Source organism: Haemaphysalis longicornis, unplaced genomic scaffold (genome assembly GCF_048455015.1).
Source record: "Haemaphysalis longicornis isolate Haplotype H1 unplaced genomic scaffold, Haemaphysalis longicornis Haplotype H1 scaffold_3, whole genome shotgun sequence".
NCBI classification, from domain to species: domain Eukaryota; kingdom Metazoa; phylum Arthropoda; class Arachnida; order Ixodida; family Ixodidae; genus Haemaphysalis; species Haemaphysalis longicornis.
In genome coordinates, this window is record NW_027526335.1 from 164,558,752 (window position 1) to 164,584,688 (window position 25,937).

A 25,937-nucleotide genomic window follows, 5' to 3' on the forward strand; every position below is an offset into this window, starting at 1 on the left:
ATATAAAAACGTTAAAAGTGTGGTGCCACGTCCCCAAAACAATAGATTCAGTGAAATGTGGCGGTAAAGTGGTATTTTCTATTAGTAATGGCAAAATGGTTTTTATTATTTGTCTGCAACGTTTTTACCGATGAAATTTTAAATTTGCATCTGCGTATTCCTACCTTATCAAATAATAAAAATGAATAGGTGGCGCAGCCTCTACCCGAATCAAGGGGCTTAGCCATAGCCACAGAAAGAGAACATTGCACTCGATGAGGCCCGTCAGATTGCAAACAACCCACCGCAGTGGCTCAGTGGCTAAGGCGATGCGCTCCTGAGCACAAGGTCGCGGGTTCTATTCCCGGCCGCGGTGGCCGCTTTTCTGATTGAGGCGGTAAGCAAAAACGCCCGTGTGTACGAGATTTCGGCGCACGTTGAAGATCCCCAGGTGGTCAAAATTAATCCGGAGCCCTCCACTACTGCGCGCCTCATCGTCTGCGTTGCGTCGGCGTGTTAAACTCTATAATCAATCCGATTGCAAACAAAATGAAGTGTGCAATGAATAAAGTGGCTAGTAAGGCGCTAGCATACTTGAAGAATGACACTTCGAAGTTCTTCAAGAGTGCGAGGTGCTTGGATTCCCTGCAAGTTGGGTGTCTCTCAGGGAAGAGGTCAGATTGGGGCTGTTCCTGGACTTGGGGAAGAATCCCTAGCCCTGGCTGCTGAATGGCAAGTGTACCTGAAGTCTTCTTAAGACCTCAAGTCTAGTGACAGGGACTTGGCACTATTTCTTTCTAAACAAGAAAAGCCAGGTGAATATTTCGATATTCTGGCTTTCTGGGCTGGGACGGAACACCTGACTGCCCTTAAATGCCTGTCAGTGCCAATCAACTCTGTTGAAGCAGAAAGGTCACTCAGTCGCTACGGTGACATCGTGTATAACAAGCACCATTCTCTTGGTGAAGAAAGCACAAAGCTTCACCAGATGCACAGCCACAACAGCTTCCTTCAGTTGTAAATGAAATCTAGCATGTTGGGAGTCTGAAGTGTCTAATAAATGAACTGTTGCATGTACCTTATGCCTTTTCAATGTTGTCGCGGAATTTTGCAGATTCCCCTATCTAGAATCGCAGAATTTGAAATGTTCCGCCACAAAAAGTAAGGGGCTCTAATTATAGTGCACCCTCGAATCTAACGCACACCCGATTTTAAACGACCAGAAAAAAAAGTGCAAAAGTGCCGTTTATGGGTGCCGCCAGACCTTTGTTTGTCATCATGCTAGGACAGCCCCTTGGTCATTCTCGAATCATAATATGCTCTACACATTACATCACGCAGCACCTTCCAACTCAGGTCACGAAAATTCGCAATAGAAAACATTACACGAGAGGCTGCCATGGAGCAGCACCAATCTTTTCAGCTGCAAATAAAGGGGGCGCAAGCTGCACGGCGCTATACTAACTGCACTTTCTCCTTCCACGAGAAAAAATGGTGCCACTAAATGGAGGCTTAGGCAAAGCAGGGTCACTTGCCACATGCAAGCGCGTTTTACTCCTTTTCTTCTTTTTCACTGGCATAGAAAGCACACATCACCGAGACACTTTCCAACGTACGCCACGAAAGCTAAACAGGCAGGTTACAGCCCTTTCCTCGACTTCTTTGCAAACCGGCAGAGAGGCAAGAAGGCAGCGGCCACTCACGTCCTCTAACACTTGCGAGAGGAACTGGTCGGACGAGCCCAGGCCCGCGACCGAGAGCGCGGAGGAGGAGTTGACGGCGTTGACGATGCCCGGCGGGATGCGGGAGTCGTTGAGCAGCTGCGAGAGGACCTCGCTGGGGCCCGAGGCGGCGAAACCGCTGCTCACGCCCGCGTGCGACAGGTACGACGGCTGCTGCTGCTGCTGAAGCTGAACGCCCCTCCGCGTCGAGTCGCTGTTCATGAGGATCTTGCTGAGGAAGCCCTGCTGCTGCTGCTGCTGCTGAATCAGGCCACCACCACCGAAAGAACGCTGCTGCTGCAGCGTCATGGCACTGGACTCTGTGCAATGGGGAGGGAGAGAGAGGGGAAGGAACTTCAGGCTTTTTCAGGCACTTTTCAAGGGTCTGCTAGCTTGTCTTTTTTCTTTTTTTTTTTTTCTTTCTTCGTGAGGGGGGTTTAACCCTTTGATGCCCAGTGTTGCTCAGGAGCAACAATCGAAAAAAATTTTTACCCATCTGCCCATGTGGCTAAAAGTGAAGCTTGGCTGACAACGTAAATGACAAAGTTGCTTGTCGAAAGATCAAGGTTGAGAAGTAGGGGGCTGAGAGGAAGGTGGGCATACGTGAATTCACTGGCAAAGAATGGATCTGGATGACAATGGGTGGGAGGGGGAGGCTAGAAGGAAGTCTACGGGAGACAATTTGACCCTGATAATGATGAACCCCCTTAGGTCGGTCCAGCAGGCCTAATTTTTTTTACCCAGCATGGTTATGAACAGCAATGGAAACACAGAAAGGAAACAGCACTGAAGCGTGTGACTTTTAGGGTTATTTCCTTGAACACTAAAGGTAACATCGCATAAAGCTTGCAGAATTACGACAAAATGCTTTTCATTCCTCTCCGTATTATTGGACAGGGGCTACGATTACGGAAGATGCAGCAAGAGCACTGCAACGTAATGATTCTGGCACAGAATCACTCGTCAGGAAGTAGACTAGCATCAAGCTGAACCACTGCACTGCTGCTTTAGTCTTGAAAAGCCACTTCTTACAGACCACCAAAGGTACCAAAAACAAAAAAACTACACCTTGTTCCACTTTGTGCTGCAGGCATGCACCAATGATGAGAGAACGGACACCGTGATGTCAGCCAATGAAAGTGGCAGATGCACGGACAAATGGTCTTTTTTAATTTGGCTGTCCAGAGCAGTTTCAAGCACTCTCTCAGCAGTCTAAAACTGCTTTCACATTAAAAATTCATTCGGAAAGCAAAACACAGATTTGGTTTGGAGCATTTCTGCTGCAAGTCCATCCATGATGACAAATACCAAGAGACCTAAATGTACATACGCCACCCCACAATGTATGCGCAGACTGGGTGAAAGCAGACAACACGAACGGCTGCCCCTAAGGCTGTGTTCTCTCCCCGCTGCTGTTACCTCTTTCACCCTTCGAAGCTTCCGCAGCTCAAAGCGGGATAGCAAAGCATGTTCGAAGGCGCACCTTGCGGGCCCAGAGACAGCAGAGAGGGGGGCCTCCCGGGCGGCTGCTGCTGCTTCATCAGGCCACCCCCCGCCTGCTGCTGTTGCTGCTGCTGAAGAAGTCCTCCGGCGGTGGCGGAGGTGGGGGTGTGGATGAGCTTCTTCTCGAGGTTCTTGGGCAGCCGCTCCTGCGGCAGCTGGGACACGATGGAGTTGGCGATGGACGTCGGCACCGAGGGCACCGGCCGTGGGGTTTGCGCCAGCATCGACGCCAGCATCGGGTTCTGGCCCGCCAGGTGAGCCTGTGTAGCACGGGGTCAAAGGTCGCGGAATCAAGACGAGAACCACAGCTATTTGACTGCAGTTTCCATAAATCCTGCCGCATTCTTGCGGCACTGATTAAACCCCGCTTTATAAAACTGCTCCAGCACATCAGAAGTTCGCAAGGCCCTCCCTGCCTTGTTCAACACTGCTTCACCTTTTCTGAAAACTTGCAACAAATTTCAGGTGCAGGCAAAGTAGAATTATCCAATAACATGTTTTGTTCAAACCCACTCCTAGAAAATTGAATAAAGCACCTGGCAAAAAACCTCTTAATAATCCCATTTCTCTCCAAAAGCTGGAAAAAAGTTTTTCACCAACTGAATCGACCTGATAGCAGTGCAGCACTCCCCCAAAGCAACGCTTCCAAAGCTCTTGCCAAAGAAACAGGCAAAGCATGCGCACACACTTCTGCGGGATGTCTGTTCTCAAGGCCCCCAAAATAAAGAACTAAATTAAAGGGTCATTGAAGTGAGCCGATTTTCTGGCAGAGCTAAATTTAGCGGACCGCTAGCAAATTTAACCTGCACAACACGAGCACAAATAAAAAGTCAATGCTAACGACGAAACAGGTGAAAGTAAGAAGTTAAAACGCCAAAACAGCGCGAAACCACATTTATGGCCACTGATACGTCATTGAAGTAAACAAAAGCCCTAGACGTCCACCAAATAGTCAGTTAATGAATTACACACATGGAGCTGCACAATGCAGCTACAAATACAACTTCAACCAACTCACTTCAGTGTCCCTTAATTAGTGATCTCCATGATCCCTGCATTATTACGGCTAGTACTCTCCTAGGGGTCGGCAGGGCTTGAAGCAAAGCTCGCGTGGGCAAGCACAACTCAAAAGGAAAGCTGAGGCCATTAGCGCTGCCATAAAAAAACACCGTTTGCAATCAGGAGTGCAGGGAAGCACAAAGTCCACTAACTGCATTCCAGCCTGGGCAAAGCTTGTTAATTTCAGAGAAGCTGAACCGATTCCTCACACACCCTTGTTGAACCTGCTACTGCTTCGCCTGAGTAGACGACCATAGTCCAGCTCCATCCCTTCAAAACCCATTCAAATGGATGAAGCAAACTTCACCGTGGCCCGGATGACTAAATACTAAATCTGCGCTGACAAAAACTCCCTCCTTTAAGCACTTACATTGACTTCCCTACAAAGACTGATCCCAGAAGCCAGAGGCTTCAAAACAATTTAAACTGCTCAACAGAACAGGCAACGGTTTGATTCCCAACGAAAGAAAGCCTCTGAAACTGGAAGTATTGCTCGTTTACTCTATATTTACTCCATTACTCCAATTACTCCACATTTAAAGTAGCCTTCAACTCCCGCCAATCTCACGACCTCGTTCCTAGCACAAAGTGAAGGTTCAGGCAACGAAAGCCTCTGAAACTGGAAGTATTGCTCGTTTACTCTATATTTACTCCATTACTCCAATTACTCCACATTTAAAGTAGCCTTAAACTCTCACCAATCTCGCAACCTCGTTCCTAGCACAAAGCAAAGGTTCAGGCAATGAAAGCCTCTGAAACTGGAAGTATTGCTCGTTTGCTCCATATTTACTCCATTACTCCAATTACTCCACATTTAAAGTAGCCTTCAACTCCCACCAATCTCACGACCTCGTTCCTAGCACAGAGTGAAGGTTCGGGCAATGTCAGAATCCTTTCTTCAAACTGCCAGCGGGCAACTCTGCGATGCTGTTTGCGTGAACGGTGCTACAGGTTGACTTCCGTGGGTGTCACAAAACACACACAAGACACAGAACGGGGGAATCCAAGTGCCGGCAACGGCACCTCAGAGGGACACCAGGACAGAGATGGGAGGGAGGAGGGACAACGACAAGAAAGGAGGGCCAGACAAACAACAACAAAAGAGGAGCTACGAACAAGGGGAGGAGAGAAGAAAAAAAGAGAGGAGGGGAAGGTGGAGGGGGGCCTCAGCTGCCCATTTACCTTAATCTCAGGGCTAAAGGGCATGGCGCTTGCACCCTAATCAGGAACCACGGCGAGGGGGGAAAGAAGGAACAAAAAAATTAAGCAGGCGGAGGGCGGGCGGGGCACAACAGTCAGTCACCGTGAACGCACGATGAAACACAAACGCGCAAACACAACTCTGGCACCATCACCCACAACAACAAACACAGCAGCACTGAGGGGATAAACAATTAGCACCCACTGCGTCTCGTCTGCCCAGTCCCAAATTTTGCCCCACTTCTTTTCGTTGCCACGTCAAGTTGAGCGCTTTTCACTGAAGTGGATTCATTGTGACGTTAAGACCTTGACACGTGACCAAGAGCTAACGAATTTACTCTAGCGGCCCCCGCGAATGCGGAATTTGTGGCTTAGCTTCGTTCATGAATGAATTGAAGTTCAAGAATAGAAGCACGCTTGCAGGAGAGTTGGCAAGCTTTCTCTTGAACCTCTTCTTAGAAACCTCTCCAAACAACAGCTTAACCAAGAAATCCTACTCAAATTTTGGGGTTTGACACACTGAACCTACACCTCGGCCACACTGAGGCTACACCGGGGCATGCAGTGGCAAAGGGTTCCGGATTGATTTTGACCCCGTTGGGGATCTTAAACAGGCGCCAGAATCTCGATACACAGGCGTATTCATTTTTCACTTCCATCGCAAAAACGGCCACCACAGCTGGGATCTCGAACTTGCGCCCCTGGGCCTAAGCCACCCAGCCAGCATGGCGGGTAGAACCCACACCCTCAGCCAAACAAGTCTGATGCAAAGTGAAAAATCTTGCAATAATAACCCGGGTGGTAGGTATGCCAAAAACAAAGAGCATAAGCAAGCAATTGCACAAACTCAAGCTAGCCGTGTGCGCATCAGTGCTTGCCATGCAAAAAAAAAACAGCAGAGGCAGCTTCGTTTCAGCAGACCGTATAAAAAAAGCTTATTCCAGCACGCATCGACAAGCTGCCTCAAAGCGGAAACCCATTTGGGATTTTGTCGACACAAAGCACGCTAGCTGATCAAAGTGACGGCGGCATCCACTCACAATCTTGACAGTGTTCTCCAGAAACCAAGGAGGGAGAGAACTATAGGATAGAGCGTCACGTATGAATCTTAAAGCCTAGCCGTAAAAATAAGCAGAATTCAAGAGAACTGTCCCCCAGTCACTGATTCTACCATTTTTCCACTCTCCTTCCAATAGTTTTCTCTACGTCTAACAAAACAGGCAGGCCTTTGTACCCCCAAAACTAAAAGAAATAATAAAAAGTTTCAACCCAAGAACAACCCAAAGGGAAATAAACTCGTGGCTTTTTGCATACGCTTGTTTTGTAACCGCACCTCTTATGTAATGTACTATCGGCGTAACCCCACCTCTTATGTAATGTACTATCAGCGTCAAATGAAACGCGAACACGAAAATATGAACCAGAATGTGCAAAATTGAAAAATACCGTTCGTAGAGTTCATATAATGGCATACTGGTATGTTTGGAAATCCACTTTTCCCAACCTTGTTTTTGCAACTAATCCACGCATCCTTTTGGCTTGCATGGAAAGAAATCGCGCTATTTGCGAGTTCAGGTTCATATTTTCGTGTTCGCGTTTCATATGATGCCGATAGTACCTTATGAAATGAAATGAAATGTGAGCCGTGAAGAGACCGAAAAGCTTGCCGCGCGTGTCGCAACACCTCACCTGGATGATCATTCCGGAGGGCAAGCGGTGGCAGTAGAGGTGAGCGCTTTGGGCGGGGATCTTTTGGAAACTCATACGGGCAATCTTTGGGGAGGGGCAGCGTGGGGGGAGGGAAGCCATGGGAGGAGGGGGGCAACAGAAAAGCACACACACCACGTGAACAAGGCCCCAGGGGGGAGAAAAAGCAGGCTCCAACAGGGGGAGGCAAAACAAAACCACCAATCGGAAAAAACGGGGGAGGAGGCATGCGAGGGAGGCGGCAGCAGCGATGCCGAGTGAGCCGTGATTTAAGGGGTGAAAAATGGTGCAATGACGACAGTCGGAGCCCACTTTTAACGGACGGAGACAGAGCGTGGACAATACCCCGTACGCAAAAAATGATAATAATAATAATAATAAATAAATAACAGCAGTGAGCTAAAGTAGGCATTACGACCTGATGCTCTTCCAAAACTCTTGCCTTTGCCTCTCAGTTGGATGACGGACCTCATAATGTGCCAGAACTCGGCATAAATAGAAACACTGCCGTTCATTAAAATTCCCAATCCCGAAGCCTGGTCTACCTATCATGGATTGACAGTGCCTTTAGGGTAAAGTAAACAGGGGCGACAGTTGTTTGCAGGCATCTACGACTTCAGCGGCAACTGCGGCAGCCTGATGTTTCGGCACACCACGGAAATAACATAGCTCGACGATTTAGCCACTGGCTGCCGTCGTTATAAGTGGGCACCAACAATGAATGAAACCAACCCTCGGGAAGCAACCAGCATAGGAGTTGACACGCACACCAAGTACCCCAGCTTTCGCACACACACCACACTTTTGCTCTAGGGACACGACTGCAAGTGAGTCAACTACTGTCTATGGGGGGAAGGTGTGTGCATTGGAAAGCAGCAGCGGTGACAGTGCGTAGCTATACCCAGCTTATTTATGATAGGGGGAAAATCCACAGATGCTCTACTGTGCACCAGAAAGAGACTCGGGCAAGTTTGCTCCTGATCCCCCCCCCCCAAGCCCGACTAAACTTGTTTGCAAACTACAACCCCCCTTCTGTACAAAAACGTCGAGTTCTTCAAATGGAGACACTGCAAAAAGCCAGTTTGTTTTTAGGTGTCTCGGCTCATAGTGAGCCTGCAGCCAAACAAAATCCTTTCGAGACCGGTGCAGCAGCCTAAAGCATCAATCTATAGTGCAAAAATGGCGCTCGTAGTTCAAGTCCTGACTGCAGAGAATCCCTTAGTGATCACTTCCTTTACCTTGTACCCGTGCTTTTTACCCCTTACGAGTGTCCCTATCCTACCCTGGAGTGGGCAATATATCCCCCAGTTACACCATTAGAGTTTACACTCCCCCGTTCTAAGCCTTGCCCCTCGCCAAACCAGCACACGCCAGGGTTAAAGCACCACCACCCACCAAGCAGCGACCCGAAGAGAGCCCTCAGAACTCGACACACACAGGCCCCGCACAAGAGGAAAAAGAGGACAGGGGTGACCAATTCACTCTCTTCACGGGAGAGTCTCGGTCGGGGCTCACCGTGTGAGGCCGCACGCCGGTCGTGTTGGCGCGCTTGGGTGCCTGGTCCGCTTCGGGCCCGTCCTCCAGGCTCTTGCGCTTGGATCCCCCTTCCTCCGCACCCTCGGGCTGGCCACACAGACAGAAAAGGGGGGAAGGTCAGCAACCGACCAGTCACCGCAACGCTCGAGACAGCAGCGCGGCAAGTTCGGCCTCAGTATAGTAATACAACATAGCGACCGAGTTCTATCGATGAACTCCATCGCTTGAAAACTGCTGGCACTTGGCCCACCGCGGCAGCAGTTTCGATGCTACTGTTGGCTATGGTACACCGCAGGGCGTCGTTTTATCGTCACTTCTCTTCTTGAATTAAAGAAAAACAATAATAAATGTTCTCATCCCCTTCAGCTTCTGTAAAAGCCTTAGCAATAATGTGCAACTAACTTGACCGGCATGACGCAAGTCCTTTCTTCTGCGGCTCAGGCAAGAAATTACCACTTCAAAACCAACAAGCCCACACTATGCGAGGCAAGAAAGACACACAGCAGCCCTACAAAGCCCTACAAAATTCCCTACAAAGTGCAAAACTAGCTTTGTAGTTTAGTCCAAAACATTAAACACACCCAGCAGAAAAGAAAAAAAAAACATATTTGCTAAGAACACAGGTGTACAAAACCCCACAGCCTGCCACCCCACTAACCTTTCCCCATCCATGACACTAAAACCCGTGTCAAAAAACTCCTGTAGTGATGCATTCGCCATCAGTACTAAAAGGTCCAAAATAGTGCAGAATGACACATCATGCTTGACCAAGAGAAACAAATGTTATATTAAATGCCTGTCTTGAACTTAAAACACAAAGGTCCTTTCTGTCCCTTCACGTCGCCTCAAAAGCACTTCTTCAAATGCACTGCAGACAAATATTTTTTACTCCACACGTGCAAAACAAAAGCTCCACATTCTCGCAAAATGCAACCATCAAAACAAATGCAGCCTACAAAAGGCCAACGACGACTTTGCCTAAACTCAAACGCACAACAAAAAACAAATACAACTACAAAAGACACCAAAGTAAGAAACGGCGATCGGTCGACGGGCAAGACAAAAAGCTTCCAGACAAAAACGCTAAGGAGACAGAACACAAGGAAAGAAAACATGATGCAGTGCTAATGTTCACACCAGCATCATTCACAGCGCAACACAACTGTCGAAGAACACTGAGACAAACGATAAATCAGCAGCAATTGCAAGGCTAAAACAAGAAGGCACAAGCATTAGTCCCCCCACATTTGGCGCAACACTCGCTTTTAAGCTGAAGAGAATCGCAAGCAGTACGCAGCAGAGAAACAAGACCAGGCAATAAGCAAAACTGTGCAAAAACAAGGCATGCGAAAAAACACAAAACCAAAGTGTACACATCACTCGTGTCTCGGCACGAGTAAAATTTCACCCCATGCAACACTGACAGCACTAAGTGTTCCTGGATTGTAGCAGGGAGCTTTCACTTTTCTTATGGCCACGCCATCGATGGTGCGAGCAAATGTCCGCAACAAACCGACTCATTCCAAAAAAAAAAAAAGAAGAAGGAAAGAAATACACCGTGCATTAGTGATAAGGATGGTTTTTTATTGCACAAACAAGAAGGTACGAAATCTCTAATCAGTTTCTAACACTGCCAAAAGACCTAGCGGGGGTCAATCACCATGCAAGCTTCATGCCTGGCGAGCAGCTGTCCGGTCTAATCCCAGAACTCACTGCTCCAGGAGTACAACCCCTACGGGCCAACGCTCCGAAACATTAGAGAATGAAGCGCGCACAAAACATCCCAGCAAGCATGAGTAAACTTTCCCAGACTAAACTATGCGACAGCTCAAACTTCAGGCGACTAACGTAGCGTAGTTTCTCTCTGCTCAGGCTTTAGATACGACACGCAGAGCACTTCCAAGAACGGGCACACAATGAATGGGACTTGGACCGGGAAACAGAGTTGGCCCCGGCAGCGATGTCGCAGCGGTCATCTCTTAGGGAATCAAGGGACGCAGCAAAAAAGGAAACGTTATAGCAAAATTTCAGCTCTAAGTAGTAAACGCTGCTGCTCCCCTCGGGTGGTGGGAAACCTGCTTCTTCCTTCGAAGATGGCCCAGTACGCTACTACTGCTTAGTGTATATACAGCAGTAGCCCAAGCAGTGTGTTCCAACAGTTAAACTGCATTACATCCTACAATCGATTGATTGATTGATTAAAGGAGCCATGAAGACAAAATACAAGATGGGTTTATTAAAAAGACTGCTTAGTCCCGATAACAACGATACCAATATCATCGCAATCCTCGAACAAATAACGGAGATATTAAAGAAAACGTGTGAAGCAGTCGCGACCCCCTAGCCAATATCCCGCAACTTTTCTATGACGTCACGCAACCTTGTTTGTGCGATTGGCGGCCGCCTAACTGACCTGTCACAACGACACGTGACTGGACGTCTGTAATGGGGCCTCTAGTTCCATTTGACCGCATCACTTGAATGCTAACGTGCAGTTAACGCATGACGTCATTCTTGCCCGTATTACGTCATTCTTGCTCATAACACGTCACTGTGGCGCAAAATTCGAAAGTTTTTAAATACTTCTTGCTTTTTTTTTGTTAAAAAAACATCTTTTGTGGCTGTAATGGAGCTGAGTGAGATACTGAATCCTAGTTCTTTCAAACTAAACGAAGTTGTATTTTCTCTTCATGGCTCCTAACGTGCCGACGCAGCGCAGGCGATGAGACGCGCTGTAGCGGAAAGCTCCGAATTAATTTTGACCACCTGGGGATCTTTGACGTGCGCTGAAATCTCGTACACACGGGCGTTTTTGCTTTCCGCCTACATGCTACAATCAAACAGCTTTCCCACCATGCAACTAAAATTTACAGCGCCCCTTCTACTAACGACATACAGCCACCCAAGAGCAAGGTTTCCCCTTGTCTCAGAAATGAGGCACTGCACTGCACATTAGGCTTGGCTTCCCTCAGGGTTATCTAAGCTCTTCCGAGCAATTCCCCCCAACATACATTAGTCCCTACCCACCCCCCTCACCTCATCCACTTGTTGTTGTCCGCCCGAGTAGACAAAACACGCCAAGTCGCAATGTACTCAGCAATGCCAACCAACACTTTCGCAGTGCTTGAAGACTAGCTCAGAGAGAAAAAAAAATGACAGATTCTCACACAAAAATAAAAAAATACCCAAAGGCACGTTCCTCTACGGAGCTGCTTTAGAATGTGCATGAGCCCCAAGTCAAAATCGAGAGGGCAATTACAGAATACAAGGACGGGGCAGCAGGAGCTGTCTTTCACTAAAATGCCCCGTATATCTTTAACTTTATCGTATAATTTCGGATACCCTGTATACTGTAGGATCCAGTATGCCCCGTATACTGTATGATCCCGCACACCTGATACAATTTTCGACAGGCTACCCATGTTCACCCACACAGATCAGCCCTTCCCCTGACGTGCTGCCCACAGGGACAAAAAGAGGGCGAGCGAGAGAGAGACCGCTGCGAGCATGCCCAGCCCAGGAAGGGGGTGGTTGCGGGGGGGGCGGGGGCGTGGGAGGGGGTTACCTTGTCAGGCGACTCGGCCTTGAGCAGCTGCTGAATGAGTAGGTCCTGCGACCTGCGGAAACTCTTGTCCCCACTGTCCTCGCTATTCAGCAACTGCGAGCAGACACACGCCGCCCCCCCACTCATTCACTGGGCCCCCGCAGCAGCAGGAGCAGCAAGGGGGCGTGGGGAGCGGGGCCCACACTTTGTGGGGGCGAGGGAGGGGCACACAGGCACCCCCCGTTCAACCCCTCAACTTGGCAAACTGTGGGTGCCGCCGTGGGCTTATGCAACCAGGAGGCAATACAAGCGTCACTGAACACTGTCCGGCCACCAGAAGGAAAACGCAACTCGATGTCCGCCATTGGCTCGTGGAACCACTGCAGCTTCAGCCCCTCTGTCACCTATTGCATAAACACCACTGCTGACTTTCAAATGAAACAGTGGAAGGGGGGGGGGGGGGATTTCGGACGTCTTTTGCGTTTCGACAGTTCGCCACTGCAACTGCTTAAAAAAAGGAAACTTTGAAACCCAGCAAGCACTTAAGGGGGACTCCTCTGTTAAAATTCCTATGGGACATCCTGTTAACATTCCTACAGAACATCCTATGGGACATCCCTGCTAACATTCCTTCATGACCCACGATATTAAAAACCATTGCTCCCTGAATTATAAAAGTACATATACATGTGCAAAATGGCCTAGTTTGCATATTTAGATGTATGTCACTTCTGAACTAAAATAAAAAAAGTACAACTCTCGCATGGAAGACTGCTAGCGCCATCTAATGAAAACTAGATAAGCTAAAATGCATTTGTGGTAGCGCCATCTAATGAAAACTAGATAAGCTAAAATGCATTTGTGGTTTATTTCTTATTTCAGCAAACATGGGCTATAGTTCTAAAAGAAACGCCGTTAGGAATATTTCGATGTATTTGTAAAACTTTTCATATTGGCGCACGATGGTTTTTATGCCTGTGGGTCATGAAGTGGTACGGCCCATAGGAACATGGTCAGGTGAGTCCCCCTGCTACTAGCTGCGAGAGTGCTTTCATCCATGCAAATTCGGCCTGAAAACATTGCTTGTTCACTGATGTAGCGCATAAACATGGAAACTGAGCGCCCCTTGCAATGGCTGCCTACAAGCACCTGCTGTTTTGATCCCATCGACAATCAGACTGAAACTGCGATACACGAAATCTTCACGGATTGCAACACAAATTTCCAAATTGAATACCGACTCCGCGGCATTTTTTGTACTCTGATCCCCGAATGTCAAAGGGCTTCACAGAACCAGAAGCATCTGTGTCCAAAGAAAGAAGCAACCCTTGTGGGTGCTGGAATAGCATGGAAGCAAACATGCTTAACTCCGGCAACACTAGTATGACAAGAAGAACGCTCAATTTGACATCCTTATTTTCAGCTTTCGTCGCCAACAACCTGTAAGGCTTGGGGGTTGTTTCAGGCTAGTACCTGGCGTTTTCCTATGACACGCTAGCACGACACTTTCTTTCATTACGTTTCAAGTGCGAGTGTTTACTAGCCACAAAAAGAGTCAAATGGGAGTCGGCATACATAGAGAGTAACCTTTTTGCACAAGGCAGTAACAAAGGAGTTGCACCAAGGGAGTAACAAGGGAGTTGCACCAGCACTAGTCGCTACGAAGGGTTAACACAGCCTTATCGCAATATTGCCCTCCATTCCCAGCCTTTAGCCGGCTTCCTTTTCGCCGACATCATAAAGCTAGAGCAAACGTTCCAGGTTGCCTTGCTTTCTCTCATTACGTTTGTGCATATTTCATTTCCATAATTATTCTGCGCCCGTATTTTTTTTTTCCACTCCACTTCAAAAGTTTCATGCACGGATAGTGGTGCCATGCTGACTGCATGATGCACAAGAAAGCTTCGTGGCGCTTGCCCAGTCTCTTGCCACCACTTTCCTATTGCAATAACTCCAAGCATAACACTTTTAGCTTGAAAATGCACAACCATGACGGCCCTTACCCATTTAACAATGACATGAGCCCCTCAGTTTGCCAAGTTGAGGAGAGACAGAACGTAGGCGCACCACGACTCCGGAAATTGACCTTAACAAACCCCACACTATTATTTTTTCAGATGAAACAAACAAGGTTGCAGCTGCCACTTCAGGGTTGAGCACAAGATGTACACAGTGCGTTGCATCACCCCTGTAACAAACTTTGAGCAGTCATTCCTTTCCGCCGTTAGTGTGCTCACTCAGCCGTGTTCAAACACCCCATAAGATCGCGATTGTCCTTTTTCCCGAAAGAACGGTTGAAACAAAAGGGAAAAAAAATGGAGTAACCCAAGCTTGCCCTTATGATGCAAGAGTGCATGAGCGTCATTTCTCGCCAAGTAATGTGCTGGTGGGTTTAGTTAAGTCGAGCATCTGTCCTAAGACACGCAATTTCCCCTGCGTCTATCACTACCTCTCACCTATACTGTGACTAAGTGCATTGGCCGACCGCCATTGTTTAGGTCAATATTCAGGCTTAATACCGTTGGGTTACATTCATGTTGAAACTAACGATGCACCAAGCGAAGCCAAACTCCTTGCACCTAATGTCAGTCTGTTGCATAACCCTAGTACCCCTTCCCTCCGCTGAAGCAGCAGTTTGGCTGGCTTACATATTGACCTTTCCACCATCACTCTTTTTTCTTCAGCCAGGTGAGTCGCTGCCAATGGGGCATCAGAGGTTGGTGCATACTTGTGTTCACAGCAAACAATAATTTTGACGAGGTTCCTGGCCTCACTTTGTGGCCACACGGACCTGGGAACGTGTCTTTCACCAACTGAGCGAAGTAACACGCAAGCGATGCTCATGCAATACAATAAATACTTTTGAGTACGCTTAGCTTTAATACCATGCTTTGTTAAATCAACAGGAAGTAACAGCTGCCCAAAATTCATTGCAATATCCAGAGATGTCCAGTTCATCAACCCGACCCAATACCACAAAACTGGCATGACGGGACTGGTAATGCATGCAGTAATTTAGCCCCCACTCGCTTTCAATCCCCGCGTAGCACCTAGTATTCTTGCCCTTGCGTTCCCCAAATGAAGTGGCTTGTTCAGTACACTCAAGCTGCCTTACAGACACAGTCCCACACTAAAAAATGTGGGAAGGCAATCGTCCAAGCGTAAAGCAAAAGGGACAACACGCATGCAGACCAATTTAATGGTCAAATGCAGCCACCTCCGTTTCAAAACTGCACCAGTCGCGCCATGGACAAGTGCGGTGCAAGCGAATGCTTGCCATTCACAAAACACACTAGAGGCATCACAGTACATGCTTCGCGGCGCAATCCATCATGCAGGAAGCTCAATTTCAGGCAACATACCAAGCACAGTGCATGTCAACATCAGGAAATGTCTCGCACTACTGTTGCACCAAATGATTGAACGAACGACAAATTCGGAGAAAACTAAAATTTCACTACGCTTAGACAGTGGCAAGTGAGAAGTGCGAAAACGCTATTGAAGCAGTTTTTGTCCATGAGCCGGCTAGCTTTTATTCTGAATAAACAGACTTTTGGCCAACAATGCAATAGCCTGGTGTGGCCTCGAGACAACGGAAGGACCAGAATGGGCCGCGCACAATGCAATTCAGCTTGCACTCAGACTACACTCTATGATAAACACTAGAAAGCATCACAAGAGCTACGGTGCAGGGGCAGACAAGCGTTCATGCGACGAACTTCATAACAAACACAAACAATACTTTAAGCATTGAGACCAGCACATAGCAAAACAGGTCACGCATGCGCAACTAATGCGTACAGACACACACACACAAAACAAAACAGCGCTGAAGTCACGGTTCGCCGGGTTCCACTGAATTTAGCCAATGCTTTGTGCAGGGCTAACCTAAGCAGAGGTCGGCGGACTCACTCATGAGTCCACTCACTCACTCATTTAGACTCAAACTCACGCATGAGTTTGAGTGAGCGCGAGGCTAGTGTGGCATGGCGAGTTTGAGCTCGAGTGAGTTTGAGCCGAGTGAGCCCAACTGAGTTTGAGTCCGATTGAGTTTGAGTACGCCTGAGACCTAGCGAGTTCCGAGTACATTTTGAGTTTGAGTACATTCTGAGTTTTGAGTACATTTTGAGTTTGAGTACATTTTGAGTGAGTACATTTTGAGTGAGTACATTTTGAGTTTTGAGTCCAAGTTTTGCACTCAATGTGAGTTTGAGTTTGAGTGAGCGCAGATGTGCTGCTCAGCATTGAATCCGAGTTTGAGTGAGTGGTGATTCGAAAAAAAAAAAATTGCGAGTGAGTTTGAGTGAGCCGTGCTAACTTTGCCGAGGTATGAACCTAAGCGACCACTGTTCTGAGTCTTTCTCGCACAACCAAGAAAAATTTCTACTTTTCGGCGCCGGGGTTGTGAACCAGAACATCGGCAGCGGTCTCACAATGCAGTGGGCAGTTGGGAGCCGATGAAGCTTAGGACCTTGGCAAACCCGCCAGTATGACGCAGCAGCAGGTGCAACAGGCCTGTACCACAGCACACATTCACAGGTACGTTGAGTCTGCCCACTACGATTGCAAGCTTTGAGGCTCGATGACCATGCAGTGGCACAAGAGAAGAGAATGCAGTGGAAACGTCGCCGGCTGTCCCAGACGCATGCCGACAATGTTACACGATGGAGCCAGCTACACACATTCATCCTGGGTCGTTCTGTGCACATGCAGGCAGAGTGGACTGTACACTTTGCAGAGTTGTCTGCACACTCTCCAAAGGAGGGGTGAACTGTGCGCTCCTAAACGGGAGTCAACTGCACTCTCAAAAAGGAGTTGTCTGCACATTTTTGAAAGGGTGTCAACTGTACTATCTCTAAATTGTAAAAAGATGTGCGCCCTTTTTGTCTATAACACCCTTACACACCACCAAAAAACACACAAAAAAAAGAACTGTTCGAAAGGGTGTATTCTTACACGAAGTTGTTTCCTAGTGATGGGCGAATATTCGGTGTTGTTGAATATTCGATCGCATTGCTTTATACTCGTTATTCGCTTTGATCCGAAGGCAGGTATACGACATTTTCACATTGTTCTGCGTTCCCAAACAAAAACCAAACTTTTCAGTCAGGCCTTCCAAGATGTCATCACAGGCTTGAAGACCTGCCCAACGGGGACATTTCTATAATCAGTGCCAAGTTGTTGCCTCGCCTAGAGGTTAGCCATTACACTTTCCGTTCAAAGGTGGCACTGAAACGACACTGCCGCCGACATAGCGGCACCAAGCCGGCGCACCTGGATGGGAATTAGCGGACACTGTTCAAAATGGGGGCCTGCAACTTGAGCTTCAGTACGGCCAGGGACATTAGTGGCTAATGGCAGCCGGTAACTTGCACTTTGGTTGGCTACGGCCGCGGATACTAATGGCTACAATACCCTTTTTCTGGTGGAGCTTCTGGGTGGCAAGTATTCAATGATGGAGAAGCTGGTAGAACTCAGCGCCCCAATATCACTGAAACTTTGCGAGTCTGGTGTAGACCACTGAAGCGAGAGAAGAAAAAAAAAAAAGCGGAAATTATTGGCTTAGCAGTGAAAGTATTCAAGCCCCTAGACCAAGCAACAACTGAGCTGTGCACAGACCACTACTTCTCGCCCATTGCACAGAAGTGGTGGTTCTGTGTAAGCACATCCCGAAAGTGACGAGTCAGCATCATTTGCAAGAAGCCTGCGAAGCCTGGTAACACCGTTTTCTGCCTAAGAATAACCCCTGTTCCAGCAAAGACGATGATAGTTTACCCTTGCCGCAAAGATGTTTATTGCATTGATGACAGTAAAAAAAACTAGCAAAAGCCCGCACTTCAGGCTGCAGCAGATGAGCTGGTACTTATGTAAAAAAAAACTGGCAAAAGCTGCACTTGCAGCTGCAACAGATGAGCTGGTACCAGCTCCGGAAGATTGCACCCACACATCTGCTTTCCCAGTCGTTGAGAAGCCTCACGCTGATGCTCTGTGTGGCGTTTTTTCTTCCCAAAGTTCTAACGAAAGGCAGCAGAGTGCACACGACAGTTCTTCCGACAATTCCGACAATGTGCAGTTGCCAGCAGCACTCCGTCCTGTCTTCTTCCTTGCCAAAGTATTGTTCGCGCTTTTCCCAACATGAAACTTTACCAACATGCCCAACTCGCAATCCTTCTCTGACAAGTTGCAGACTACTTCGGTGCACCCGTGCCCCCAAGGTCTAATAATTTTACCCTCCTGAGCGGTCGACAAATCATGGCAGCCTGCTCTACCCAGCGATGGCCAAAGTGTCACCAAAGTACCTTTTTTCATTCCTGCCATGCAGGTGAGGAGTGACAGGCGGTTCTCGACAGCACGAAATGCTGTCAACAGCTGGCGGGAGCTGCCTCGCCCGTAGCATGTGCGGCAACTGGTATTTCTTCACGAAAACTTGTGAATGAAGTAAAGAAATGCTGTGTATGTGCTTTCTGAATATACACTAAACTGGTAATAGTTTCACAAAATGCTGTGCCTAAGCGAAGTCTAATTTTTAGCCGGGTGACAATTTGCTCTTTTCTTTGCAATTTGTGATGTGTACATTCAAACTATCCACTTCTAAATTATTCGACCAAATCACTATTGACTTCGAATTCACTTCGAACCTCAAATTCACTACTCGCCCACGCCTAGTGTTTTCCGTTGTTTGGTCGCTAGTGTGTAAGGGTGTTATAAACGACAAATTCCTTTGTTTTCTCGGAACAGCGCAAAGGGACGAGGACGAGGCGTAGACGGGACACAGCGCAGCGTTTTGTTGCTAGGGTTTTGTTGCTATAGACAGCAAAAATTCCCCTTAAGGAAGTAAATCATTCACAGTGTACGCTTTGCAGAGTCATCAATACTCCCGAAAAGGAGTCAGCTGTGCACCCCCACAAGGGAGTCAACTGCACTTTCAAAAGAGAGTTGGCTAGGCGTTTTCAAAAGAGTCAATTGCGCACTCTCCAACGAAACGCAGCTACCTCTAAGCAGGTGCAAAGCACTCACCCTCCGCAGCATGTTGTTCCCTTCCTGCCTCTCCTCCTCGTCGTCCTGGTTGAGCAGCTCGCGCAGGATGACGTTCTCCGAGCGGCTGCTGCTGGGGGCGTCCGTCTCCTCCCCTCCTGCCCCTCCACCTCCCCCCAGGCCCTGGGTGAGGAGGTTGCGCAGCTTCTGGGCACCGCCATCCTCTGACGGGGGACCCCCTTGGGTGGTGTAGGGAGAGGGGGCCGCACCCGGTGTCGACGGAGGGGGCGGCAGGGAGCCATAGTCGTCCTCCCCGTCGTCCCCGCCGCCCGCCACACTCTTGCCGCCCTGAGGGAGGAAGAAGGGGAAGGTCTTTCGTTAGGACGCCAAGACTACCATCAAGATCCCTTCAGCGAAATTCTAAAAAAGAAAATGGTTCGAACTGGGGTTTTGCGGGCTACCACAGTGAAGGTCCTATTAATACAGACTACCTGCGCATCTTTAACATGCACCACAATCCTACAAAGACAATTCCAAGGGGGGTGCAGTGGGTCACCACAATGATAGGCAAATAATTTAGACCATCCGGGCATCTTTGACAAGCACCACAATCCTGCAAAATGTTCGACTAAAGGTTTCGTGGGCTACAATAGTGAGGAGGTACTAATTTAGACCACCTGGGCATCGTCAACATGCATCGCAATCCTGTACGCACGAGTTGTCGGAAAAACAGCCGCAGCCCCGTGCTCTGCAGCCCTATGCCTCGGAAGCAAAACATGCCCCATGTAAAATTTCAAGTTTGGGACGAAGAGTACCAAAAGGCATGCCAGTTGGCGCCCCTAAGAGTAGACCTGATCAGCAAACGTGGCTTATTTTCTCCTCCAGAACATTTTGAGATGTGCGTATCAAAGCCTCTTCAAATTACGAGCCCTACACTCATTGTGAACTGCCCAAGACGCAAACCGGTAATCACTTTCCGCATGCGTTCCTAAAATACTTCCTGTCTGAAAGGGTCCTCTGACCCCCTGTAGAATATCTAGGACTTAAATTAAAAAAGGCATTATGTTAATCCATTTTGGGCAACTAAGGACCCAAACTGCCTGGGGTTCTTTTAACCCCTGGCCTACACACTTCGTAGGAAGGCAGGGAAAGGAGTCAGTCAGCTTGTCCTAGATGCCTCAAACGCAGAACAGGCTGGTGAAACAAGACAAGCACAGCGCTGTTCATCTTTTGCACCCTGTCTTGTTGATTCATCACAACACGTGCAGCCAAACAAGGCAAAGCGAGAAGTCTTTTTACAGAAGAACACAACCTCAGAGAGCACAGCAATTACACAAAGAACGGCTCCCGGAGAGCGGTTGCGACCCTCTACTCAACAAGTGTAAAATTGCAGCCAAACACAACAATCAGCTCACACACACGATAACAGAGGTCCAGTTGCTGGTAAAAGCAGAGGACCAGTGCGTTAGTACTGCCTCTGTAGCCTAATCAAAGAAAGAGCCTGATTTCCTGTGTTGGAGGTCCTGAGGTTTAATATGAATTACGACGTGTGTGAATTTTACATTTACATACAGGAAACCTTTTCGTAATAAAGCTGTTGGAAGTAGCGCTTTCTGCAGGTCCGCTCGCTTCGTCATTGTTTGTATTAGCGCTACCAAACTTCTGCAATGTCCCACCAACAGGCCCAAACCCGCACTCCATGATCCCTTATTAACTGCACACACTAATAAAAGTAAATTGAATTTGTAAAAATGAAAAGAAAAAAAAAGGTTGCACACCCTCATTCATTACAATAGCATCAGAAGTGCTGGCTTGAGGGTGTTCCAACACTTCTTCCCCTAAACTACAACTCCGCTTACAGTAGGTGCCAAAAGAGGGCATGAGTTCCACCCCCTCCCCTCACCTTGGGCGTGTTGGGTGCGAGGTGGTCATCCTCCTCGGGCCAGGACGAAGAAGGGAACATCTCCATGCTCAGCAGGGGGAAGTCCTGACTGCCCCCGGACGACGAGGGGCTCAGGTGGAAGAAGGCGCTGCTGCTGCCGCCGCCCCCACCCCCTGAGGGGGCGCCCCCGCCCCCCACGGGCACCAATGCGTTGCTGCTGCTCCCGCTCGTGGCGGGGCCCGACGATGAGGAGGCGCCGTTCACCGGCGTGGGCACCCTGCTCAGCTCGTCCGGGGAGGGGGCCTCACTGTCCCTGAAGGGGAAGAAGGGTACACAGGGACCATCAGCATCATCATCATCTCATCTCAATCGGACAGGCTTTGCCAAAAGGGCGCAGGAGTGGTCGGAATGTTAGAGCCCCTCTAGGAGACAGCAGGGAACAATCAGGGCATGGGTGCCCTTCTGGGAGAGAAGGGGACAACCACAGTTGAGCCTCCATGCTTCAAAAGCAACACGAGTTGCAACTAGTGCAGCCCCCTACTGCCCCCACAGCATACTTCGCGCAACGACAAATGTGTCAAGCAACAATATGCTACAACCCGCCATGAATTACAAGCATGCATCTGCATCGGCTACGCAGAAGAATGAAGGAACAGAACAAGGTTGCGCTCCTGCTTCGCCGCCGTCATCTATGCAGTGCTCTACCATCTATGCGCTGCTCGTCGTACACCTCCCAACTCCACCTCCAACTCCAAACTACATGCTTACCCCACTGCAAATAAATCCATCTCGTAACAATATATTGACCGTAGAAGAAGGCCTTCACAGGCAAAGTCACCAATGAACAAGTGCTGCTGTGAGCAGTGCATATTTAAGGGGGGAGGTGGGTCTTTAGACAATTTTTTTTATTATTAGTGCCAGCTAGATGAAAATTGACAGTCTTAAGCAGTTTTTTACACTGATTTCAAATATGTAATTAGTTTTAACATAGCTTCATTTGTTCAAGAAATACAACACTTTGAAATTTGTTTTTTGAGGCATTTCTTACGGGGGTTTAGAGCAATTTCGCTTTAGCAAACTCAATGATGATTTATACGGACTTAATGCCAAAGGTCTACTCTGGGGGGCTATGCTATTTTTATTCATTTCGAAGACTTTTGCAAAGCATGAAAGAGGTGAACATTTGATATCAACAATTCGTATAAAATTGCCTCATTTTTATTAATTTTTGCAAATAGGTAAACAATGACAGAGCAATAAAAATAGCATCACCCCCTAGATCAATTCAATACGAATACAATGGTACCAGTCTTGTCATCCTAGCCTAAGAGCAACATTACAAAAACCCCCGTAAGGCAGAGCTTGGTCTTGCAAAAAAAGAAACTGAGAAAAATGCATTTGAAGTTTTAGATCACGGTAACTTTTGCTACAGCATAGCTACAACAATATAAATAGCATCATTTTGTAGCTCTATTCTTCACGAAGAAAAGCATACCAACTATGTGACTGTAACACAAAATTACCTCTGGAAAGATTGACATAAATTCGCACGAATACCATACAAATTGCGAAGGAAAATTAAATTTTCTACTGTTACACTTCAGAAACTGTATATCCTCATTCACCTTTTCTTTCAGTGTCTTTACAGAATACAGAAAGGCACAACTACCATGTGCTGCTGTTATTTTTGTGCTACCAATGAGACTAAAGCACAGCAGCCGCCCAGAACTAGAGATTGTCCTCCTATGCATCTCAAACCTACAGCAAGGCTGTAGGTGAAATGCACTTTGGTGATCAATGCTTCAGTGATACAAATAGCATCAGCTGCTAGACCAGTTCAATACAAATGAAATTATACCAGTCTTGTTATCCTGGCTAAAGAGTAAGATAAGGAAACACCCCGCAAGGAAGAGTGTGACCTCACAAAATAAACTGTACAGCTGCAGGTGGACTTCGATTTGGCGATGGATACCAGAGTGATACAAACAGCATCATACAAACAGCATCACCTGCTAGATCTATTTATTGCAAATTAAATGATACCAGTCTTATCATCCTAGGTCAAAAGCCTGATAGTGAAACACTCAGTAAGGCAGAGCATGACGTTGCAAACTAAGAAAGGAAAATCTAGTTTCTAACTCTTGCTACAGCATGGCCCAATATAAAAAGCGCCATGTCACTCTGTTCCTAAAGAAAAAAAAAAAAAAACAAAGTATGCGACCGTACCCCAAAAATAACCAGGAAGGCTCTATGCAAGTAATGAAAAACTTTTGTAAACAGCGCTGGAAAACTGCACTTTTTGCTGAACCTTCACGTACGGTAGTTCCTTCTTTGCACTTCCTTCAACGTCGATGCAAACTAAAGAAAAGCACAAACATATTGTGCTGCAGACTTTTTTTTTTTTTTTCACAAATATAACCAAAGCACAACAGCTAACTAAATCTGGACGTTTCCACGCGGCGCTTCTCGGACCAGGTTCGTACGTGACAGGCGATCTCGGCACCGCCGTCTACGGCGTCTTCCATTGTGTTTTCGTACGCTTGCAGCGCGTAGTTCCTTGAGGTAAAGGTCTCCAGGCATTGCGGCACGAGACACAAAGACGTTGTGACAGAATCGCAGTCACTAACGGCAGAGAAAACGCACCCGAATTGAAAATACTGCAAAAGCGAACGCGCGCCTGCAAAAAAAAAAAAAAAATGGCGGTTCAACGGCGCCGGCCAATCAGAGACGCGGAACGGGGGGCTCGACTCGAGCGCGCGTGCTCCTGCCAATCAGCGGCTCCGAAACGACCTTCAGTAAATCGGCGGTAACGCTCGTTCTCCCCATGCGACGCCATTTTGAGATGGCGCAAAATACGCACAAAGAAATCAGCTACACAGCGAGCCCAAGATGGCCGCCGCCAGCAGTCTGCTTCGAGTGTGGCGCGCGCGCTAAGTTCAAGCTTTTTTAGGCCGGTTTTCGGCGTTTTGCGGCTCCCGCTGCGTTTTCAAAGTCGTTTTTGAGATTATTCCCGATCAAATTCAGCGGTGAAACTTTTAGAGTAGGTGCTTGAAGGTATAAAGACTTCAAAAATGTGTTTTTCCCAAAATGCCTATTTTCGCGATTTTGGACCATTCTAAGACCCGCGTCCCCCCTTAAACCTGCCCCGGGGCCAAGACCAATATCTATTGCCAACTTGCCTAACAAGTGGCGCTCAGCGTCGTGAAGCCCATTTGCCAAGTTGCCGCAACTACTGAAATTCTACCCACTGACACCACGCACACGACACTCTGAAAAAGTTTACGCTTCTTTGCTTGGCAAACTGAAAACTTGTTGTTTAACGCCCTAAAAATGAAACACTCACCGGATGATGGAGTGGGTGGCCATGAGAAACTCGGGCTCGCTGGTCACCTGGTTGTAGTTGAAGCGCTTGCTCTTGGTCTGCACCAGCAGAGACTTGTCCGGCGTCACCTGGAGCCGGTAGATGGCGCTCGTGTGCTGACCCTGCTGCAGGGCTGTTGATGTTGGAAGAGGAGGAGCAAGATGATCATGCATCTCCTTCCAATAGGAACAGGAGGAGGAGGAAGAGGAGACTCACTCTCTTTGAGGTGCTGATCCAACTTGTGGAGGTCCCTGGAATCGCAGAGCTCCTGGATCACGCGTCCCACCAGGGACTTGTTGAGGTACTGGCTGTACGTCGACGATACACCACTGCCAAGTGAAAAAAAGACGGTCACCTTCCCCAAACGTGCCTCCCACAGCAAGAGGATCATCAATCACCACGAGTGCACCTCACAGCCGCCCTCCAACGCGGACGCCTTTGGCCAATACAGTTCCTCTTCAAGGCCTAGCACTGTCACAACACACGTGTTCCGTCTTAACCAGCCTGGCAGAAAAACTACAGACAACTCCACTGACACAGCACACACGTTCCGCCTTAACCAGCCTGGCAGAAAGACTGCCAACACCTCCAATCTGGGTGTGCTCAGGCTGCTTGCAATTTGTTCTTGAATTGTATTAGTATCTATTACTATTATTTTAGCATGAAACCAATGCAATCGGTCACAGCTCGTGCACAACTTCAGGCTCTTCACGGCTACATCAGGATACAAAGTGAAGCTCAAGGAGGTGAAGTAGACACTCTGAGACAGACGCGCAAGAACGACTGGACACGCCTTACCTGGTGTCGACAGCAAGAATTTTGCCACTGAGGTCGAGGCGTGTCGTGAACTGCTCCACGCCTACAGAGGCTGGAATCTTCTCGTTCGCGGGGATACGACGGGCCACACAGACCAGGCAGTTTTGCACTTCTGCTCATTCCAGAGGAGGGCCAGGAACATGGAAAAGAAGAAGGAGCCAGTCGACATTAGCAGGCAGCACGCACCACGGGCATTCATTCCCAGACTGCACCTCATCGCACACCGTCGCTAGCCACACTTAAGCCTCACCCCCTTGCCCCCCGCGCCTGTTTGCTTCAGTCCAGTAGCAGAAAGCCTACGCAACAGGGACACAAAACACACAAGCATTTGTTCGAAGGCACTTGAAGAGCAAGCTCCCTTGAGATTATGCAGACACTAACGTAACTGTTTACTGCCTCCAGTCCTGCGAGGACTAGCCGGGTCTGCTGCTAACATGAGCTAACTGTTTCAGCGGATGGTAGCCTTTTTCAATGTGCCCAAAGCCAAAGCCTTGCTCCACTAATCCAACAATACTCTTTGAGGAGCCCAAATACAGTTTGCCATGGGGCATGCAGCCTTTCTCATGGTGCCTACAGAATAAAAAAAAAAACCTTACATGAACTGTTGAACAGTTATGACCAACCATGCGGGGAAAATGAAAGCTTCTGACCAGC

General features: G+C 48.1%; 1 protein-coding gene across 19 annotated transcripts in view; it reads right to left on the reverse strand.

Moving 5' to 3' along the window:
* The window catches only part of Tai (basic helix-loop-helix family member taiman), a 592,092-nt gene that overhangs the window by 20,279 nt on the left and 545,876 nt on the right, over positions 1 to 25,937 (reverse strand). For 9 of the 19 annotated variants that reach the window (XM_077704527.1, XM_077704537.1, XM_077704523.1 and 6 more), the window contains 12 exons: positions 25,266 to 25,395; positions 24,684 to 24,796; positions 24,450 to 24,600; positions 21,128 to 21,419; positions 19,267 to 19,572; positions 17,665 to 17,769; positions 12,271 to 12,363; positions 8,685 to 8,792; positions 7,152 to 7,235; positions 5,445 to 5,480; positions 3,184 to 3,463; positions 1,683 to 2,020 (listed from right to left, as the gene is read on the reverse strand). In XM_077704527.1, the coding sequence (XP_077560653.1) occupies positions 1,683 to 2,020; positions 3,184 to 3,463; positions 5,445 to 5,480; positions 7,152 to 7,235; positions 8,685 to 8,792; positions 12,271 to 12,363; positions 17,665 to 17,769; positions 19,267 to 19,572; positions 21,128 to 21,419; positions 24,450 to 24,600; positions 24,684 to 24,796; positions 25,266 to 25,395 (2,036 nt within the window). The remainder of the gene's footprint in view (positions 1 to 1,682; positions 2,021 to 3,183; positions 3,464 to 5,444; positions 5,481 to 7,151; positions 7,236 to 8,684; positions 8,793 to 12,270; positions 12,364 to 17,664; positions 17,770 to 19,266; positions 19,573 to 21,127; positions 21,420 to 24,449; positions 24,601 to 24,683; positions 24,797 to 25,265; positions 25,396 to 25,937) is intronic. The other 10 variants (XM_077704530.1, XM_077704533.1, XM_077704529.1 and 7 more) reach the window with 9 other exon arrangements.